This window comes from Pseudophryne corroboree, chromosome 3, assembly GCF_028390025.1.
Source record: "Pseudophryne corroboree isolate aPseCor3 chromosome 3, aPseCor3.hap2, whole genome shotgun sequence".
In the NCBI taxonomy this organism is placed as follows: domain Eukaryota; kingdom Metazoa; phylum Chordata; class Amphibia; order Anura; family Myobatrachidae; genus Pseudophryne; species Pseudophryne corroboree.
This window is the reverse complement of record NC_086446.1, coordinates 518,428,318-518,451,273: the sequence shown is the minus strand read 5'-3', so window position 1 is coordinate 518,451,273 and position 22,956 is coordinate 518,428,318. Positions and strand designations below refer to the sequence as shown.

At 45.0% G+C, this 22,956-nt stretch overlaps 1 protein-coding gene across 4 annotated transcripts in view; it reads right to left on the bottom strand.

The window, feature by feature from the left end:
- RPTOR (regulatory associated protein of MTOR complex 1) overlaps nt 1-22,956 on the bottom strand; it is a 704,097-nt gene that overhangs the window by 151,622 nt on the left and 529,519 nt on the right. For all 4 annotated transcript variants that reach the window (XM_063961080.1, XM_063961083.1, XM_063961081.1 and 1 more), the window contains exons 6-7: nt 17,646-17,821; nt 7,008-7,067 (exon numbers count right to left, since the gene is read on the bottom strand). In XM_063961080.1, the coding sequence (XP_063817150.1) occupies nt 7,008-7,067; nt 17,646-17,821 (236 nt within the window). The remainder of the gene's footprint in view (nt 1-7,007; nt 7,068-17,645; nt 17,822-22,956) is intronic.

Genomic DNA, 22,956 nt, shown 5'->3' with positions numbered 1-22,956 from the left:
GACACCTCGATCCTAGCGTATGTTGAATGTCATTTGAGCGAGTCTAATTCGTAATTGCAACACAAAAGCTTTGCACACTTGAATGATTAACCTCCTCCACCATTTATTAGCCACTGCGTTGAAAATGGACAAATATAGCATTTGTGGTTCAGTACAATACAAAGGAGAATTTTCAGGAATTCTAACTTAATTCACAGAGAACTGCACTGTAAATGGGTCACTTTCCACTGCAGATCACCTTGGCAATGGATGGGTTAGCAAATTTTGGCTTACTTCCCTGTACAGCATATGAATAATTACCTACAACCTCTCTGTTCATGGACATCTCTAATTAATCTGAACCTGCTGTGTCTCCAGAGACGTACTCCTTTAAAACCAATTATCTTTTCCTGGATGCTTCTGGGCTTAGGACAATGAAAGGTTTTCTGGTGAACACAAGGAGAGTTTATCCTAAAGATTTCTGACCACTATCTGACTATCACACTAGAAAAATATACGTTATGGTAAGAACTTACCGTTGATAACGGTATTTCTCCTGTCCACAGGTTCCACAGGATAATAATGGGATATGATGGAGCGACAGCGGATTTGCACCAGTCAGTCAAAACTTTCCGGCCTCCCAGCATGCAACGTGCCCGTCCATATATCCCCGCCCCCGGCTCAGGCAAATCAGTTGTATTCCAAAGCTCAAGGCAGGAGCATCATGTAGAACCCTAATCAGGTGAGAAGAACACACATGCACACCCTTCCGTACAAGACGGAAGAGGTTAGTGAGTAAAAAGGATCCTCAAATCAGGTGCATCTGGGGGGGATCCCTGTGGACTTAGGAGAAATACCGTCATCAACGGTAAGTTCTTACCATAACGTATATTTCTCCGGCAGGGTCCACAGGTTATCCACAGGATAATAATGGGATTTCCCAAAGAAGCAGTTTAGTGGTGGGGACGCTCCTGATGCCCAGGAGAATCCTTCGCCCGAATTCAGCATCCTGAGAGGCAAAGGTATCCAAGGCATAATGTCTTAATGAAGGTCTAAACGGAGACCATATGGCTGCCTTACATACCTGTTCTGTTAAAGCACCACATTGTGCTGCACATGATGGACCTACTTTACGAGTAGAGTGAACAGAGACACTAGCTGGAACAGGGAGATCAGCTTGAGAATATGCTTCATTATCCAAAGTCATCTTGCCAGTGTCTGCTTACCATCAGGCCATCCTCTCTTGTGAAATCCATAGAGAATGAAGAGAGAATATGCTTTTCTGATGACACTGGTACAATCCACGTAAATCCTTAATGCACGGATCACGTACAGCGCTGCATCTCCCGCAGAAAAGGCCTGGAACCTAAAGGCTGGGACAACATCTTCTTTGTTAAGGTGGAACTTATTCAATACCTTAAGAAGATACCCAGATCTAGTTCTGAGAACTACTTTATCTAGATAAACAATCAGAAATGGGGAACAATATGACAATATCCCTAAGTCTGATATTCTTCTAGCTGACGCCCTAGTCAGTAGAAAAAACACTTTAGCTGTCAACCATTTATGATCCATCTTATTAAGTGGTTCAAATGGGACAACTTGAAGGGCTTTTAGGACTAAACAAGTCCCATGACACTGTAGGAGAAACAACAAAAGGTTGATTGCGCAGCATACTCTCGGAAAAAAGTACGCACATCCTATAAGTTGGTCATTTACTTTTGGAATTCTACAGTCGATGCCGACCCTTGCTCTCTCAAGGAAGCCATCCATACATGCCTGAAGGAACGCTAAGACCCTGGAAACTCTGAAATTCTTTAGGGTCCCATTCACCTACAGCACCTGGTATTTGCAGACTCACCCGGTCCAACACTGCATAGCTTCCAAGATCTAGTGAGATTGGGCATATTCAGTGTGGTATGGCTGTAAATTTTCTTTCACTGCACCAATGAATATAGGCTTGCCATATTTGGTGATAAATGCGAGCTAAGGAAGGTTTCCTTGCTCTTAACACTGTTCGATAATATCCTCTTGACCTCAGGATAGAGGTTTAAATGGCCACGCTGTCAAAAACAGTCGATCCACATGTCTGTGATAACCAGGACCCTGTGTTAGTAGGTCTGAACGTTGAGGGAGCAGAAGTAGAGCATCCATTGCCATTCCCTGCTGGCCTTCCTGTTTAAACTTTCTCACCACCCTGGGTAATTAGAGGAAAAACCATCCGCCAGATGAAAGTCCTATCTCCCCGATAAGGCATCCACAACGATCGCCCTGGGATCCTTTGTTCTTGACCCGTATGTGAGCATTTTGTTGTTCAACCAAGACGCTATGAGATATATCTCTAGCAAGCACCTCTTGTTTACTAGAGTCCGGAAGATCTCTGGGTGTAGAGCCCATTCACTTCCCTGAATGGTGTGTCGACTTGAGAAAGTCCGTTTTCCCGTTTAGGATTCCCGAAAAGAGAACGGCGGACAAGGTTGGATGATGAAGTACTGCCCACTTAGGTATGTGACTTAACTTCTTCATCACTTTTCGGCTGAGAGTTCGTCCCGGATGTTGAGGTACACTACTGCCGTTGCCTTGTCCGAGCGGAACTGGACTGGTTTTCACTGAAGACTGTCCCGTGCCTACACCGGTTTTCAAGCTTTATCAGTAGACAGCTCTTTGGGAACACAATCTTCCTGACACTGATCTTAGTGTCAGAATTTTCCCAATCTGATATCAAAAGGATTTCCCTTTGTCCAGCTGGGATGTCTGTAGTCACCAGGCTAACGACCTTCTTACTTTTATCATAAGTACCATAGTCAGTCTTTATTGTCTGATGCAATCTATTAATACTTACAACACCTTGTATTCCCAGCTGGTCCCTCCAGGTACCAACCAGGCCCACACTGCTGATCTTCCATGATCCGATGAAATTTGGGCATATCCAGTGTGGTGTGACTGTAGATTCTACTTGGTAAGAATCAGACGCTGCAGAGACCTAGAGTAGAATTGCGCATAGTCCCTCCTGTCAATGCAGATACCATCACACCCATTCCCGCATTGCTGCATGAATGGATACCGTTTGACTGTATGGCGAGTCCTGAATCCTATAGTGACCCCTGGATATCTTGTTGCGAGGTAAAAAAATTACTCTCTGCAGACCTGATCCAGTACAGCCCCCAAGTGAGTCATTCGATGTGACAAAACTGGAGACGATTTTCCCCAAGTTATGAGTCACTTGCCTCTGCAAACACGTTATTGTTGTTGCCGATGACAAAGAGCAATCTCTGTGACTGTGGCAGGAAAAAGACCGCCTAGATATGAAAAACCCTAACCCCTGCTGGCGGAGATAAGGTGTAATTACCCCAGGGAACTGTGGCCAACCCAAAGGGCAAGGCCTGGAACTGAAAATGCAGCTTGGAGGATAGCAAACCCTGGATAACACTGCTGGACAGTGGTATATGAACATGTAGGTAAGCATCCTGTATATACAGGGACACCATAAAAGCCCTGGCTCCATGCCACACATATGGAACGTAACAATTCCACGTTTCCAAATGTATTTGTTCAGCATTTTAGGATTGAGCATGGGCCGAAATGACCCATTTACTTCAAACCAGGTTGAAGTAAAACCTTGTCCCTCTTTGCCAGAGGAACTGGAATGACTATTCCAGATCGAAGCAAATTTCTGACCTGCTTCTTGCAAAGCCAGGCCTTCGTCTATAGCCAAGACAGGCCTTCATCTATAGCCAAGACAGGCTGTTTTGAAGGTGAAAGCATAACTAGAGATACTGTGCCAGATCTGTGTGACCTGAGGAAGTCGGACCCCCAACCTGGGGTCTCCCAGGCGGAGCCCACACCATCAGCTGATGGTTTAATTTTTCTACAGCCCCTGGTATTCCCTGATGGTCTCCCATCCGAGTACTAACCCGGCCCAACACTGTAGATTTTCTGGTAGCCCAATGCTTTCCTAGTCTCCATCACACTGACGTGGGATTCAAACCTATGACAGGCTTTTATTGATAGTGTAAGACCAACACGACCCATTAGATACCGCAAAAGGGCCAAAAAGCAGAACTTTTAGGTTTGAACTGTATGTGGAAGGAAGCTGACTTTCTAGGAGCCCGCTCTGTCAATTCTTACCAAAAAGAATACTTTCAGAAAAAGACAATGATTCCACCTACAGCACCTGGTATTCGCTGATGTTTCAAATCCAAGTACTCACCAGGCCCCACACTGCATAGCTTCCAAGATCTGGTGAGACTGGGCATATCCAGTGTGGTGTGGCTTTAGATCTTCCACGTACCCAGCTAAATTGCTCTATGAGCAGGTATAGTTAGGACTGATGCCTTGGAGTAAATATTTTGCCCATATCCAATGCTCCAAGAACATTGCAGTTTTTTTATATGAGCCATATGAGATTCTTGCTCTCTGAAAAATCTCCTTCCATTGCATCAGCCCAGGCAACCACTGTCTTTGCCATTCAAGCCGAAGCCAAGGCTTGGCCTCATGACAGCCCTAGACAGGAAAAATTGAAAGCAAAGCTAATGTAGATTATTCGTATCTACTTTAGGAGCTATCTCCCCATTTTTAAGTAATCCCCAGCTGGAAGCAGATCTTGGAATTCCATTTCTTACTGGGCGTAGCCCAAGCCTCTTCCATGATTTCCGTCAGCTGATCTGACCCTGGAAACTCAAGTGGGATGTTTAAACACAGGTGCCTTGGTTTTTAACATAGGCTCTGCTGTATCCTCTAAGGATAAAATGGCTTAATTGCTTTAATTAACTCCATTATATTCGAGAGCTGAGACCCACCTCTTTTTCATATGATGAAGTAGAATAACTTGGGTTTTCATCTCCTGATGAATCTAAACAATGTGTAGACTGTGAGGGTGAAGGTTTACTTACCACTGGATCTGAGAAGCTGCTGCTGTATGTAAGGGCTAATAGTGTAACCCTTTCCCTGGTACAGGATTTTGGGGGATTATCCATTTATAACTTATCGGATAAAGCTTGTACAAAGATAGCCACAGGTGGATACACTCGTACCTGTATCCGCAATGTATCCTTGCTGAACTAAAACAATATGCATACAAGCCACCCTGAACCAGATCATAAGAGGATAATACAGCTTCAAACATGGTATAAGTGTCCTCACCATTGCCGCTTTAATACATGATAAATAATCAGCACTTCCACAGTGTAATAGACAATTTTGTGACTGTATCACTTTAACCTTTTTTCTTTAAAATTATATCCATCCGACCCTACTCATGCCCCAGCATTGAGGATCTGCAAAACAAACTGACAAACATATAGTAAAGTCAGCATCATGCTCGCAGTCAGTCACATGTTATACATTAGTATAATAAGCAATATGAGTACATCAACTACAATAATACTTTAAGTATGTAGGAGAACACATTTGCTGAATCATGTTTAACATATCTAACGTATTCAGACGCAATGCGACAGAAAACACTTTAATGGTATACAGACTCATATGCAATAGGCACTTATCTAACTATTCGTACACAAAGAGGTAGAGATTTAGTGCTGTATAACCCGTACTCAGTAGAGTGGGATACAGGGAGACTCGCCTCGCTTCCAGGATCGAATAATACGTTGGCGAATGTTGAGTGGATCCAGATGCTACTAGTGTACACTGCCGCTCCATGTGAACACAGACGCACCGGTCATACAGCCGCCTATGCTGCGACCGGGTCCCCTCGTGGTAGTGTCTGGGATGGAAGCCAGGAAAGAGCTCATGGCGGTAGACTCGTTGGAAACGGGTCATGAACCGGGGGGAGGGGCGACCAGGAGACCGTCCGACTCCCCCTGCTGACATCAACCCTAGGGATCGCAGCCTCATGCTATTCCATGCCTATGATCCCTAAGGCCTAGCGCTGGTGCACCCGCGGTGGCAGCCGCGTCAGCGACTGTTTGGTAGTCTCCTCCCAATACAGTGCAGCTGTGTCCGTATTCCATCTACTAAGCGGAACCGATGCCTTACCTTCTCCCCGTGCTCCGGCCACAGCCTGGTAACGTCTGCTGGACCTGCTAATATATCCGACACAGACGCCCGCCGAAACATCACTGTACTCGTGGGTAAGCGTTGTCGCGACCTGGTGGAGAGTTGTTGGAGCGACTGTTTAGAAAGATCACTCAAAAAACCTAGTAAGACTATAAAAATAACATATGAAAGCTTAGGGCTGCTGAGAAAACCAGCAGCCCACTGACCATGGTCCGGCTCCTGCTGCACCAAACGAAAAACTGATTTGCCTGAGCCAGGGGGCGGGGATATATGGACGGGCCCATTGCATGATAGGAGGCCGGAAAGCTTTGACTGATTGGTGCAAATCCGCTGTTGCTCCTGCTGCACCAAACAAAAAACTGATTTGCCTGAGCCAAGGGGCGGGGATGTATGGACGGGCCCATTGCATGATAGGAGGCCGGAAAGCTTTGACTGATTGGTGCAAATCCGCTATTGCGCCATCATATCTCATTGTTAACCTGTGGATAACCTGTGGACCCTGCCGGAGAAAGTTACAGTTTTCCCATGATGCATCTCTTTAGTATTAGGAAATATTACAGACTAATAGTCCAAGAATTGCATGGTGGCTTTCAGGTACACGATAGTGAATACAAACATAAATCTCTCACAGTGTACAAAGGGACTGTCTAGAATAATGATGTGGTGAAAGCCAAACAACTCCAGACAGGAAGGGAAAGAGGGTGTCTATAAGTTACAGGCAGCCCCTGGCAATGAGGAGGGAAGGTTATACCGTAAGACTAGGAACTATTATAAAGCAGCAGTAAAACATATAGTGAACAGAGAAGTGAAGATGTTCCTTCAGCTTAAACATGGCAGCAATTTGTGAGCTGGACCAATAAGCATAACAATGCAGTTATTCCATTCGATAGGTACCAAGGACGTCATACGTTGCATATCCATGTGAGCTACAGGCACTTCTGTATGGGGCATGGACACACTGAGTGAGCGGAAAATAATTGGCACAAAGAATTTAATGTGGTTTTGCTTACTTCTCAATGAGGTCCAGGGTGACACCAGGCACCAATTTGACGCTTTTCTGCATGCAAAACCTACAGAAAGAGAAACAGAGTTTAGGATACGTAAAAATATCAGCAAACAGCATACAAAAGTTACACAAAATGTACGTCAGAAATTAAAAATAACCTTAGCAGACGCTTTATTTGTCTTATCAGAATTGGTTTAAGTCTAAATCTCATGTTAGATTAAACCAATATACAACCACAGACACAATGATAACCTTTTAAATATCCTGGTTATCTTATTACAAGGTACATTGTCTTAGCAAAACAATTTAAAAAAAAATGTATCTGGATGACAGATAACACAGAGATCTGTCATTGGCAGCATGGTGGCACAGGGGTTATTACTGCTGCCTCACAATACTAGGGTCAAGAATCCAAGTCCCGAACAGAGTCCTATCTGTGTAGGAACTGATGTGAATGCAAATACAAGGAGAGGCTATTAAATAACGAGACTGAAGCTATAATTTTATGTTTAATTATATTAAGTACATTTTAACTCCGTTCAACGTCTATGTGCTCCCCTACTGCATCCACACACCGCTGTATTCCTATTTTCCATTGGTTAAAGCTGTGCTATAGCGCATTATCTGTCAGCTGTCCCAACAGCTCTGTCGTTATCTTCTTTACCTCAGTAAATGATGCAAAACAGGTTCCCTTGAGCACAGATTTGACTTTAGGGAAAAGAAAGAAGTTACACGGTGCTAGGTCTGGCGAGATTGGCGGGTGTTCTAGCACTGCAATCTGATCTGTTTCTTGGCCAAAAACTGCTTGATAAAGAGAGCTGTGTGGGCTGGTGCATTGTCCGGATGAAGGATGAAACCATTTTTCTACAACTCTGGCCTCTTTCCTCTGATTCTTTCCCTCAAAGTTTCTAGAACATTTTTGTAGTAATGCGGATTCACTGCTGCACCTTCTGGTACCCAGTCTGACAAAATAACACTTTTGATATCAAAGAAAACAATTAACATGGCTTTGAATTTGGGTTGCTTTAACACGCTTTCTTCATTCTTGGTGATGATGGTGTTTTCCAGTGCATAGACTGGCGGTTTGTCTCAGGATCATACTGGAAGATCCATGTTTCATCACAGTTAATAAAATGTGAATCCACTTGAATTGGGTCAAAAATGTCTGTACAAATTCGTTTTCGATTTTCTTTCTGCTTGGCACTGAGAAGCCTTCGACCCGTCTTAGCACAAACTTTTCTCATGTTAAGACCTTGATGCAAAACTTGTCTAACAGAGTCTTTGTTGATGTATACCATTTCTGCTATCATTCAGATGCAAGGTCAATAGTCAAATTGAACATTTTTTAGCACCATACAGATAGGTGAGAATATATTTTTAGAAATTATCCGAGGCATTTTTCACAGACATTATCTAACCACTGAGTGATACAGTACATTTGTATGAATACGCCAGTACAGTTAAGGTAATGGTTAGCATTACCGCCTCACAGCACTGAGGTCTTCGGTTTTATTACCATCATGGCCTTGTGGGGAGTTTGAATATTCTCCCCATGCCTGGGTGGGTTTCCATCAGGTACTCTAGTCTCCTTAAAGATTGCAAAAGCATACTGGTATTTTAAGTGGCTCCGTACAAAAAAATAACTCACATGGTAGGAAATATAAATTGTAAGCTCCACTGGGGCAAATATCTTCTGTAAAGCGCTGCAGAATATGGCCCTCATTCAGTTTTAGTTTTGTGCTATCAGTTGCATGCTAGGGGCCGCATAGCATGATAACGGTGGGTAGCGAAGCCATCGCAATTCAACTGATTCATATTGAATATGGCCCTATGTATGCACTATATAAATGACTCAAAAAAATGTACATATATATATATATATATATATATATATATATCTAAAAAAATTTTTAGATGGTAGATCTATTCTGTGGTCAAAGCTTTCCAGACTATAAAAAACACATTGCAGAATCCAGAGTTGTATTATAGAATTGATTGATGAAGGTACATAGGCGAAGGGCTGAGCTCCGGCTCATTACCAGCCACTCAGAAACAGAAACGTTCTGCACACTTTTTGATCAATGGCTTCTTGGTAGATTTTTCATACGGATGAATAATACTTTGTAAACCAGTGATGTTATGGAGTGTGATGTACATGAGCATCCATATAAATCAGCCTGAGGTGAGCCAAGATGTTTATTTGAGCTGAAGAGTATTTGATTAAGACTGAAGTCTAGCTCCATTACTAGAGATGTGTTCTGTACACAGACATGTCTATCCTGCTCCTTTGCCCGTGTTCAGGACAACCTGTAATATATTTGTTTTTGTTTATCGTCTTTACTTGCAAGAAGGGAATTTATTATTGACACTTCAACACAGAAATTTAATTAGATGATAAACAAATGGTAAGAAAATGCAAGTTCATTTTCTAAACAAAACTGATAACTACTAAGCAAAGTTGTAAGCGTCCTAAGATAGAATAAGAGTAATTTCAAGAAGAAATAAACCAGCACACCTTAAATGCAAAAAAAATAATAATAGGATTTTAATACCTACCGGTAAATCCTTTTCTCTTAGTCCGTAGATGATGCTGGGGACTCCAAAAGGACCATGGGGTATAGACGGGATCCGCAGGAGACATGGGCACTTTAATACTTTAAATAGGTGTGAACTGGCTCCTCCCTCTATGCCCCTCCTCCAGACCTCAGTTATAGGAACTGTGCCCAGAGGAGACGGACATTTCGAGGAAAAGGATTTTGTCAAACTAAGGGTGAGATACATACCAGCTGACACCACAACACACCGTACAACATGGCATTTAACTAAAACCAGTTAACAGCGTGAACCAAAAAGATCAGCAAAAGGCTGACCCTTACCAAAACACAACCTTTGTGCAATATAAGCAATAACTATTTACAATTACTGCAGAGGGAGTCCGCACTGGGACGGGCGCCCAGCATCCTCTACGGACTAAGAGAAAAGGATTTACCGGTAGGTATTAAAATCCTATTTTCTCCTTCGTCCTAGAGGATGCTGGGGACTCCAAAAGAACCATGGGGTTTATAACAAGGCTCCAGACCGGGCGGGAGAGTGCGGATGACTCTGCAGCACCGATTGAGCAAACATGAGGTCCTCATCAGCCAGGGTATCAAACTTGTAGAATTTTGCAAAAGTGTTTGAACCCGACCAAGTAGCTGCTCGGCAAAGCTGTAATGCCGAGATGCCTCGGGCAGCCGCCCAAGAGGAGCCCACCTTCCTAGTGGAATGGGCTTTCACCGATTTCAGTAACGGCAATCCAGCCGTAGAATGAGCCTGCTGAATCGTATTACAGATGCAGCATGCAATAGTCTGCTTAGAAGCAGGAGCGCCAACCTTGTTGACCGCATACAGGACAAACAGCGCCTCTGTTTTCCTAACACGAGCTGTTCTGGCTACATAAATTTTCAAAGCTCTGACCACATCAAGAGACTTGGAATCCGCCAAGGTTTCAGTAGCCACAGGCACCACAATAGGTTGGTTCATGAGAAACGACGAAACCACCTTAGGCAGAAATTGTTGACAAGTTCTCAATTCCGCCCTATCCACATGGAAAATCAGATGGGGGCTTTTGTGAGACAAAGCCGCCAATTCGGACACCCGCCTTGCGGACGCCAAGGCCAATAGCATGACTACTTTCCAAATGAGAAATTTCAACTCAACCTTTTGTAAAGGTTCAAACCAATGTGACGTAAGGAACTGTAACACCACGTTAAGGTCCCACGGTGCCACTGGGGGCACAAAGGGAGGTTGGATGTGCAGCACACCCTTCACAAAAGTCTGCACTTCTGGAAGTGAGGCCAATTCCCTTTGAAAGAAAATTGATAAGGCCAAAACCTGCATTTTAATGGAGCCTAACTTCAGGCCCGCATCCACACCTGCTTGCAAAAAGTGGAGAAAACGATCCAGCTGAAATTCTTCCGTAGGAACCTTTTTGGATTCGCACCAAGACACATTTTCTCCAAATACGGTGATAATGCTTCGCCGTTACCTCCTTTCTAGCTTTAAGTAAAGTGGCGAGGACTTCCCCGGGAATACCCTTTCTAGCTAGGATTTGGCGTTCAACCGCCATGCCGTCAAACGCAACCGCAGTAAGTCCTGGAACACGCACGGCCCCTGTTGTAACAGGTCCTCTCTTAGAGGAAGAGGCCAGGGATCTCCTGTGAGTAATTCCTGAAGATCCGGATACTAATCTGGAACAACAAGTATCGCCTGAACCCTTGTTCTTCTTATGATCCTTATCACCTTTGGGATGAGTGGAAGTGGAGGGAACACATAGACAGACTGAAACACCCACGGAGTCACCAGTGCGTCCACTGCTATTGCTTGAGGGTCCCTCGACCTGGAACAATATGTCTGAAGCTTCTTGTTGAGGCGAGACGCCATCATGTCTATTTGAGGAAGTCCCCAACGACTTGTCACTTCTCCAAAGACCTCTTGATGAAGACCCCACTCTCCTGGATGGAGATCGTGTCTGCTGAGGAAGTCTGCTTCCCAGTTGTCCACTCCTGGAATGAAGACCGCTGACAGAGCGCTTGCATGTTTTTCTGCCCAGCGAAGAATCTTGGTGGCCTCCGACATCGCCGCTCTGCTCTTTGTTCCGCCCTGGCGGTTTATGTGCGCCACGGCTGTAATGTTGTCTGACTGAATCAGGACGGGCAGGTCATGAAGAAGATGTTCCGCTTGCCGAAGGCCGTTGTAGAAGGCCCTTAACTCCAGCACGTTTATGTGCAGACAAGCTTCCTGGCTTGACCATTTTCCCTGGAAATTTTGTCCCTGTGTGACTGCTCCCCAACCTCGGAGACTCGCGTCCGTGGTCACCAGAACCCAATCCTGGATCCCGAACCTGCGACCCTCTAGATGGTGAGAACTTTGGAGCCACCACAGGAGAGAACCCCTGGCCCTGGGGGACAGGCTTATCTTCCGGTGCATGTGCAGATGGGACCCAGACCACTTGTCCAGCAGGTCCCACTGAAAATTTCTTGCATGGAATCTGCCAAACTGAATGGCCTCGTAGGCCGCCACCATTTTCCCCAGCACTCGAGTGCAGTGATGAATCGACACTCTTGGCGGTTTCAGAAGTTCCTTGACCATGTTCTGGAGTTCCTGAGCCTTTTCCAACAGGAGAAAGATCCTCTGCAGTTCCGTGTCCAGAATCATGCTCAAAAACGACAGCCGAGTTGTCGGAATCAACTGCGACTTTGGTAAAATTAGGAGCCAGCCATGTTGTTGCAGCACCTTCAGGGAGAGCGCAACGCTTTTTAGTAACTGCTCCCTTGATCTCGCCTTTATCAGGAGATCGTCCAAGTCTGGGATAATTGTGACCCCTTGCTTGCGCAGGAGCACCATCATTTCCGCCATTATTTTGGTGAAAATCCTCGGGCCGTGGAAAGACCAAACGGCAATGTCTGAAATTGGTAGTGACAATCCTGAACAGCGAACCTCAGGAACGTCTGATGAGGAGGATACATGGGGACATGTAGGTATGCATCCTTTATGTCGACTGACACCATAAAATCCTACCCCCCTCCAGACTGGAGACCACTGCTCGGAGAGACTCCATCTTGAATTTGAAACTTTTCAAATACAGATTGAGGGATTTTAAGTTCAGAATCGGTCTGACCGAGCCATCCGGCTTCGGGACCACAAACAGGCTTGAATAAAACCCTTCTACCCGTTGTGACGGGGGTACCGCGACAATGACTCGCTGCTGACACAGCTTTTGTATTGCCGCACACACTACCTCTCTTTCCAGAAGAGAAGCTGGCAAGGCCGATTTGAAAAATCGGTGTGGAGGCACGTCTTGAAACTCCAGTTTGTATCCTTGGGGCACAATTTCCAGCACCCAAGGATCCAGGCCCGAGAGAACCCAGGCCTGACTGAAGAGCTGAAGACGTGTCCCCACCGGTGCGGACTCCCGTAGGGGAGCCCCAGCGTCATGCGGTGGATTTGGTAGAAGCCGGGGAGGACTTCTGCTCCTGGGAGCCTGCCACAGCCGGCGATCTTTTTCCTTTTCCCTTACCTCTTGCCGCAAGGAAGGATGACCCACGTCCTTTCCGGAATTTTTGCGACCGAAAGGACTGCATCTGGTATTGAGGCGTTTTCTTTTGCTGTGGAGGGACAAAAGGCAGAAAAGACCTCAGGAAGACTGAAGTCTTCTGCCACCTTCACTGAAGTCTTCTTTGCTTCGGTTACTCACCTGTCTTCTTACTTCTGGCTCTGTGAGGGGGACGGCGGCGCGGCTTCGGGAATGAGCAGCTAGGTGACCCAAGTGATCAGACCCTCTGGAGCTAATGGTGTCCAGTAGCCTAAGAAGCAGAGCCTTTCAACTCACAGAAGTAGGGGGGTAATTCCAAGTTGATCGCAGCAGGATTTTTGATAGCAATTGGGCAAAACCATGTGCACTGCAGGGGAGGCAGATACAACATGTGCAGAGAGAGTTAGATTTGGGTGGGTTATATTGTTTCTGTGCAGGGTAAATACTGGCTGCTTTATTTTTACACTGCAAATTAGATTGCAGATTGAACACACCCCACCCAAATCTAACTCTCTCTGCACATGTTATATCTGCCTCCCCTGCAGTGCACATGGTTTTGCCCAATTGCTATAAAAAATCCTGCTGCGCTCAACTTGGAATTACCCTCTAGGTCTGCTTCTCTCCCCTCAGTCCCACAAAGCAGGGAGCCTGTTGCCAGCAGTGCTCCCTGAAAAAAAAAAAACCTAACAAAAGTATTTTTAGAGAAACTCTGTAGAGCTCCCCTAGTGTGTGACCAGTCACCTCTGGGCACAGAATCTAACTGAGGTCTGGAGGAGGGGCATAGAGGGAGGAGCCAGTTCCCACCCTTTGAAAGTCTTAAAGTGCCCATGTCTCCTGCGGATCCCGTCTCTACCCCATGGTCCTTTTGGAGTCCCCAGCATCCTCTAGGACGATGGAGAAAAAAAGAAAAAGAAACAAAAAAGTGTATTAATGTAATATTATCCCATCAGTCACAAAAAACTATGTAAAAATGCTGTATACTCATCATGTCACAGGACTACAGTGATTATGAGTCGCATGGTTCAGCAGACGGCCCATATTCTGAATGATGCAACTGATGATCGCTCTACCCTGTGACATAATGCAACTTATTCTAACTGATGGCATGATATTACATTAATACACTGTTTAAATTTTTGCATACACGGTGTGCTGGTTTATTTGTGGACATTCTGGAATGTGATGAGTGTGTGTGGCATGATAGATATATATCTATCTATCTATAGTCCGCTTCGTTTGATCCCCTATAATTTCTGTAACCTTTCACATCCTCCATTATAGACTCCCAAGCCTCTTATATGCCCCCTCCCATTCATAGATTCTCTTGCCTTTTTCAACCCCTCCCTTTATGGCAACCCTGCCTCTTTCACATAACTCCCTTTGTGGGCTCCTTTTGGACTATTCTCTCTATAGGCAAGGTAACCCCTTCATACCTTTGTAGGCTCCTCACCTCTTTCGGACTATTCCCTTTATAGGCAATTCCCTTCATACCCTTCCTTTATAGGCTCCCCAGCTTCTTTCACACCCTCCTTTTTAAGGGAATCCCCAGTCTGTTTCAAGCCTTTCCTTTATAGTGTTCCACGCCTTTTTCACAACCACCTTTAAAGGAACAGAGTCGCTTTCACTCCACCCCTTTAAAGACTTCCCTACTTCTTTCACGCCCTCCCTTTATAAAGTCCACCATTTATTTTGCACTGTACCTTTTTAGGCTTCCCTGACTTTTTAAGCGATGATTTTATAAGGTCCCCCAGCCTCTTTCATGTCTTCCCTTTATAGGCATCTCCTGCCTCTTTTACACCATCCTTTATAGGCTACCCCAACTCTTTCACTCGTTCCCTTTATAATCATCCCTTCTGTGTCCCATTCTGTTTCTAATTTTCCTGCCTCTTTTACTCCCAAGCTTTTTAGACTGCCCCTCTTCTTTCACGCGCTCCATTTATAGACTGCTCCTCTTCTTTCACGCTCTCCATTTATAGACTGTCCCTCTTCTTTCACGCTCTCCATTTATAGACTGTCCCTCTTCTTTCACGCTCTTCATTTATAGACTGCTCCTCTTCTTTCACGCTCTCCATTTATAGACTGTCCCTCTTCTTTCACGCTCTCCATTTATAGACTGTCCCTCTTCTTTCACGCTCTCCATTTATAAACTGCCCCTCTTCTTTCAAGCTCTCCATTTATAGACTGCCCCTTTTCTTTCACGCTCTCCATTTATAGACTGCCCCTCTTCTTTCACGATCTCCATTTATAGACTGCCCCTCTTTTTTCACGATCTCCATTTATAGACTGCCCTCTTCATTTACACCATCCCTTTATATGCTCACTCTCCTCTTTCACGTCCTCCCTTTATAGGCTTCCTCTCCCCTTTCACGCCCTCCCCTTTATAGGCTCCCTCTCCCCTTTCACGCCCTCCCCTTTATTGGCTCACTCTCCTCTTTCACGCCCTCCCCTTTATTGTCTCACTCTCCCCTTTCACGCCCTCCCCTTTATTGGCTCACTCTCCTCGTTCACGTCCTCCCTTTATAGGCTGAGCGAACAACAGATAAGTCACAAGTAGGAATAGGGACAATTCAGTTACTTTTTCATACCATCACATTTTCACTTCAATCAGTGTGTTAGGTGTGTGAATTATATAATCCACATATACATATAATACTAATATACAAAAGACGTAAACATAAACCTGATTTCCATATAGTTTTGCATTGTTATTGAGTGCATTGCCCATATTACCATCCTGCCTGGGTTGTGAACATGTTAAAACTAACCAAGGAGGAGAAAACACTGGCTGCTAGCTGGATATAATGATCCTGCCTCGCAGTCTTGCAGAGAGGACTGCAATATTACTGGAATCTGAACAATAAATTCATTCAGTGAACACTTTACAGACTAGAGCACAGCTGGGGAGCGCTTGGTGCAGTTAACACCAGTTTGCTTCTCTGTACTCCTTAAAAGATACTGAAGGCTGAAAACCCAGAAAGCAAATCTGCCTCAGGACAGCCTGGAGTTGGAAAATTAAAATCACGCTTTTCACATTATAAAACAACAGTCCCTGACTATATCAGTAACATGCAGCATATAAAAATGAGCCTTTGTGCTTTGCAGGATTGCCGAGATGCAGTCAGAAATTCATGGAAAGCAAGCGCGCAGAGGTTAGTGAATGCACGTATGACATTCTGCAGATTAATTGATCAATGAGAATATTTCTACTGGAGCTGTTCATTAAAATGTAAATTAGCTTCTAATAGTGAAATATCAGCAAGTGAATCTGGGATGTAGTCAATTTACCTCCAATCAAAATCCCAACGGTCGAAATCCCAACAGCAATTGACCGACGGTCAAAATCCCGACAAGGTCAAAATCCCGACATTTAAAATACAGACAAGGTCAAAATACCGACATGTAAAATGCCGACAGGTCAAAATGCCGACATGAGTTTTTCATTGAAACCGACTTGTTCATACTTCACCATCCCAGTGGACCTGGATGGGGAATATAATAGTGTGCCGAGCGCAGCGAGGCACCGTGCCCAAAGCATGGCTAGTGCAGCGAGCCATGCGAGGGAACGCGGTACACTTATATGGTGTCCATGTCGACATACACAAAAAAAAAAATGAAACCCGCATGTCAGTATTTTGACCTGACGGCATTTTACATGTCGGTATTTTGACCTTGTCGGTATTTTAAATGTTGGTATTTTGACCTTGTCGGGATTTTGACCGTCGGTCAATTGCTGTCTGGATTTCGACCGTTGGGATTTTGATTGGAGGTATTTCATACCGATCCCGTGAATGTACAGTATAAAGTTTTGTGTAATCAACCAATCCAATGTGGACCAAAGCTAGTGCCGGCGGTTTCCAAAATGAACAGGTAACAACAATAGAGTGTTTTAAAAAGACCTAAATAAATAATAATCATAAGCATAATAAATCAATACAAAGGTCAACGCCCTCATTTCTCTAAAAGAAAAGCACATATCCCAACTTCCCAGCATTAAAATGGGAAAGAAATTCCAGAGACTTCTATTCCCCAACACTCTATAGTTCTGGTTTTATGTGGATAAAGGGGTGTGGCCATGCGATAACAAAGAAGGTATGGTCAGACAAACCTGGGGCGTGGCCTTGTGGGTTCTATTTTCTGCAACAATATTGATATATTTGATATATCAATACTAAACATATTTGAAATGATCAAGGACACTAAGCTACTGAGAAGGTGTATAACCAAGTCACATGTAATACTGTAAAATGCACTACAATCCACATTATGAAATATATGCTAAACTTGGTTATGCTGTATGGCAGAAATAATAGCGAGTGTCTACAGCCTTGTTTACTTAACAGTTTATTAACTTTCCAATTCCTATACCTCCATGTTTTGTGAATAGCCCTGTTGATGGGAGCTATGCCATTATCATACATTGCTACTTTGTATCTCCTTTTATTTTACAATTACCTTTTGAAGATAACCGGTGACCTATATACAACACTGTACTGCATTTTGATAAATCCTAGGAATGGAACTCATGGCTACACCCAAATATAATGTGTGTAAAAAAACAATGTCACTCACCATCTCAGTGCTATTTTGATTGGCGTGGTTAAGCAGGAAGTGAAGAGATCAGCAGGAAGGTCTGGGTTCATGGGTAGCAGTTCCGCGGCATCACATGCAGCCAGCTGAATGCAATTCTTCATGGAAGGTGGCAAAGGCATCTGTGCCAGTGGGTGGCTAGGATTAATGGCAGCAACCTGAAAATTATAGAATATATAACATTGAACACAGAGCAATCAAAAGCCAAGAATCCAAGATGAACTAACAGTAGTCATTGTATTTTCACTATATAGGAAGTACCAAAAATGTCCATGTTAGCTTTGTCTGGCAAAAAAGCATCTTTAAATATAATGTGGCTGCACTGTATCTCTACTGTTGTTACGAGGAGCCCATTTACCTAATGGACAGGCCTAGTTATACTAGAAGCCTTTGCACCAATCGTGAACCCATGAGTAAACAAAGCAAAATATGTGATGTCTGTGCATCTAAGATGTTCTGAGCCCCTTCCAAATGCCAAGCACCCATTGTCGGTGCATTAGTCAAACGTGAAAAGCACTGGTTGCCAGCATCTCCACCTGGAGACTTACTAAAGCATCTACATGGGGAACCAACAAGGACGACAGCAAATGCTAGTAAGTGCTGGCAAAGAGGTTTCATTAGAAATGCATGTAATATGCACCAGAAAGTGCACGGCCTGAACTTCTGAGACTGTACATGTTGTGTTTATCAAGCGAGGGATGTCATATGAAAGATGCCCAAAATACATAGGGTTAAATAAGATATCTAATCATGAATTTGAGATTTATATATATATATATATATATATATATATATATATATATATATATATATATATAAGATTTTCAGTTATCCCTGGGGTCTGTTAATATAAGCAAAGACCTTTCATCAGATTCAAAATTCTCATAAACATGAAAATATTTAGTGCTGCCCTCTAACCATTAAATAACCTGTGCCAGTGTGATGCAAGACTAAAGAAGATCACCCATGCAAAACATGAGGAAAGTCTTCTTAACACCAAGTATGTAAGTGAACGAAGGCTGGCGCATACAGGTTTCCATTTTGTCAGAGCTTATACCAAGTTGTAAACACCTTCACAGCCAGAGCTCACAGAGTACAGAGGGAGACCACATGTGTGGTTAGAGGAGGTCACATGATGCAGCAGACACGCAGCTGAGAATAAATCAGAGTGGGGATATAAGATGGAGGTCTTCAGACTGCTGGTAACTCTTTGATTGAAAGTTACCTATGACTGGCCCAAATGTATGTTTTAAAGAAACGTGTTATAAGTATGGGAGCTATCATCTTGTAGGAGACCCATTATCTGGAAAATAAAAAGATAAATAACTGCTGCCCATGCTTGCCAATTACAGTGTGTCAAACATATACACATTAAACTACTCACACATACTATAGGAACGCTAATTACACACTGGGATTCAGAAAACAGCAGTGAAACAATTGCACCCATGTGATCACTTACAGTGTACACAAGCAAATAGAGCATTCAGCATCCAAAAGACAATGCCGCACCGCTGTCACTCACTACAGCTAGACGAATAATAGGATTTTAAATACCTACCGGTAAATCCTTTGCTCATAGTCCATATGGGGTACTGGGGTTCACTTAGTACGATGGGGTATAGACGGGATCCAAATGAGCCAGTGCACTTTAAATTTCTTCAACTGGGTATGCTGGCTCCTCACCTCTATGCCCCCTCCCACAGACAGGTAAAATAGTGCCCGAAGGAGAATGGACATACTTGAGAGAAGGAACATAACAACGAGTGTTGAGATTCACACACCACAACATAAACTGACCAGCAACGGCTAGCAACCAAACAGCAACAGCTGAACAGGTAAACTTATATAGAAGAAACAACCTGCTCTAAAGTCAACGCACTGAGGCGGCCGCCCAGTATCCCTTATGTACTACGAGAAAAGGATTTACCAGTAGGTATTTAAAGTCCTATTTTCTATAGCATCCATAAGAGATACTGGGGCTCACTTAGTATGTTGGGGACGTCCCAAAGCTTCCAGAACGGGCAGGAATGTGCAGAGACGCCTGCAGCACCACCTGCCCAAACCCGATATGCTCTTTGGCCAGTGAATCAAACTTGTAGAATTTCACAAAGGTGTGCTTCCCCGACCAGGTAGCAGATCGGCATAGTTGCAAGGCAGAGACTCAATGAGCAGCTGCCCAGGAAGACCCCACTGATCTTGTAGAGTGGGCCTTCAGAGAATGTGGAACAGGTAAGGTTGGCCTGTTGAATAGTCAACTTAAGCCAACGAGCAATGAACTGCTTAGAAGCAGGGCAACCCATTTTCAGGGAATCCGTCTTTCTGACCTGAGCCGTCCTCTTGACGTAGATCTTCAAGGCTCACACAGCATCCAAAGCCTCTGGAGGAGCAGAAGAGCAGAAATAGACAAACCACAATAGGTCAGTTTAAATGGAATGCAGAGACGACTTTTGTCAGGAACTGCTGCGGAGTCCTGAGCTCTGCTCTGTCCTCGTAAAAGACCAAGTAAGGATTTTTACAAGATAAGGCCCCCAATTCAGAGACACGACTAGCAGAAGCCAGGGCCAATAACATTACCATCTTCCACTTAAGGTACTTGACTTCTACTGTCATCAGCGGTTCAAAGCAGGAGTATTGTAGAAAATCTAAAACCACATTCAAATCCCAGGGTGCCGTTGGTGGCACAAAGGGAGGCTGTATGTGAAGCACTCTTTGCACGAATGTCTGAACCTCTGGCAACATAGCTAACTTCTTTTGGAAGAAAACAGAGAGAGCTGAAATATGGACCTTAAGGGAACCCAGATGTAAGCCCGTATCCACACCAGTCTGCAGGAAACGTAAGAAACGTCCAAGGCTGAATTCCGCAGGAGGATATGTGCGCTCCTCTCACCAAGAGACCTATCGTTTCCAGATATGGTGATAGAGTTTAGACATCACAGGCTTTCTGGCGTGAACCATAGTTGCAATAACCTTTTTGGAAAGGCCTTTGTGAGCTAGGATGTTCCGCTCAACCTCCATGCCATCAAATGAAGTTGCCGTAAGTCCAGGTAGACGAACAGTCCTTGCTGAAGAAGAACTCGTCTCATTGGCTGAGGCCAAGGGTCTTTTACGGACATGTCCAGAAGGTCCGCGTACCATGCCCTTCGAGGCAAATCTGGGGCAATCAGAATTGGCTGGACTCTGATTCCTGATTCGCTTTAGCACCCACGGGAGCAGAGGAATCGGAGGAAACAGGTAGAGACCAGCTGGTAAGGTCAAGGCATCAGTGAATCTACTGCCCTCACCTGAGGGTCCCTGGTTCTTGAACTTTACCAGGGAAGCTTCTTGTTGAGTCGAGATGCCATCATGTCTATCTGTAGACAGCCCCACAGATTGATGATCTGTTGAAACACCTGCTGGTGTAGGCCACACTCCCCCAGGTGGAGATCGTAACGACTGAGAAAGTCCGCCTCCCAGTTGTCCACCCCCGGAATGAAGATGGTCGACACTGCTCTTGCATTTCTTTCCGCCCAGAGGAGTATCCTTGACACCTCTCGCATGCAGGCTCTGCTTTTTGTCCCTCCTTGTCGATTGATATAAGCCACGGCCGTGGCGTTGTCCGACTATCCCTGAAAAGCTCGATCCCGGAGCAGAGGAGATGGCTGAAGCAGTTCACCTGAAGTTCCAGAACGCTGATCGGAAGTAGGGCTTCGTGGGCTGACCACCTGCCCTGGAACTGAGTCCCTTGGGTGACAGCTCCCTATCCCCTCAGACATGCATCTGTCATGAGCAGGATCCAATCCTGAATCCCGAAAAGCCGACCTCCAGTAGGTTTGAGGACTGTAGCCACCACAGGAGGGAAATCCTGGCCTGAGGTGATAACCGTATAATCTGATGCATCTGTTGGTGCGATCTGGACCACTTGCTTAGGAGATCCAATTGAAATGTTCTGGCATAGAACCTTCCGTACTGGATCGCTTCGTATGAGGCTACCATCTTTCCCAACAATCGTATGCAAAGATGGATGGATATCCGAGTCGGCCGTAGAATCGCTCTGACCATTTCCTGAAGCATCCTTGCTTTATCCTCTGGGAGAAATACTTTCTGAGCTACTGTGTCCAGACACATTCCCCGGAACAGGAGCCACTGAGTAGGCTCCAGGTGGGACTTCTGCAAATTGGGAATCCACCCATGTAGTGACAAAAGCAGAAAAGTTTGGTCTATACTGAGCAATAGAAGCTCCCGGGATCTCGCTTTTATCAAGAGATCGTCCAGGCAAGGGACGATGTTTACCCTCTGGACTCAGAGCTGGAACATAATTTTCGCCATTACCTTTGTGAAGACCCTCAGAGCTGTGGACAGTCCGAAGGGTAGCGCCTTGAACTGGTAGTGATCGTTCAGCAGGGCGAATCGCAGGTAAGCCTGGTGAGTCGGCCAAATTGGAATATGGATATAAGCGTCCTTTATATCCAGCGAGGCCATGAACTCCTGTTCTTCCAGGCTCGCAATCACTGCTCGCAAGGATTCCATCTTAAACTTGAAAACCATTAGGTATGGGTTCAAGAATTTTAGATTCAAAATGGGTCTTACTGAACCGTCCGGTTTCGGTACCACAAACAGGTTGGAGTAGTAACTCTTTCCCTGTTGTTGCAGTGGCACTGGTCCAAAATTGGTAAGCTTGATTTGAAAAATCGTTGGGGAGGAGCACCGTCGAACTCCAGACTGTAGCCCTAAGAAATGAGGTCTCTTACCCAGGCTTCCTGGCAGGAGCTTTCCCAGACTCGGCTGAAGTGACACAGTTGAGCTCCCACCTCGAGGTCCCCTCGGGGCGGGGAGGCATCATCATGCTGAGGCCTTAGTGGAAGCTGAACTGGTGCTTTGTTCCTGAGAACTTGTGGCGGCTGTTTTTCTTGTCCTACCTCTGGTACCTCTCGCCGCGGTGGAGGCGCCTCTGGCTCTTGATCTGAACCTGGTAGATCGAAAGGACTGAGTAGGCGGCCCCGGGTAGGAACGCCTAGCCGGAGGGGCCCCAGAGGGGAGGAATGTGGATTTTCCCATAGTAACCTTGGAAATCCATGTATCCAACTCAACCCCAAAGAGCCAATCCCCAGGAAGGAAAGGAAAAGACTCTACACTGCGCTTGGACTCTGCATCCGCTATCCACTGACGCAGCCACAAAGGTCTGCGCGCCAACACTGCCATAGCAGTGGTCCTAGCATTAATATTGCCTATCTCCTTGAGAGAGTCACACAGGACTAGTGCAGTGTCTTGAATTTGTTTTAGGAGAGTCACCGTAGTGACCAGGGACATAACC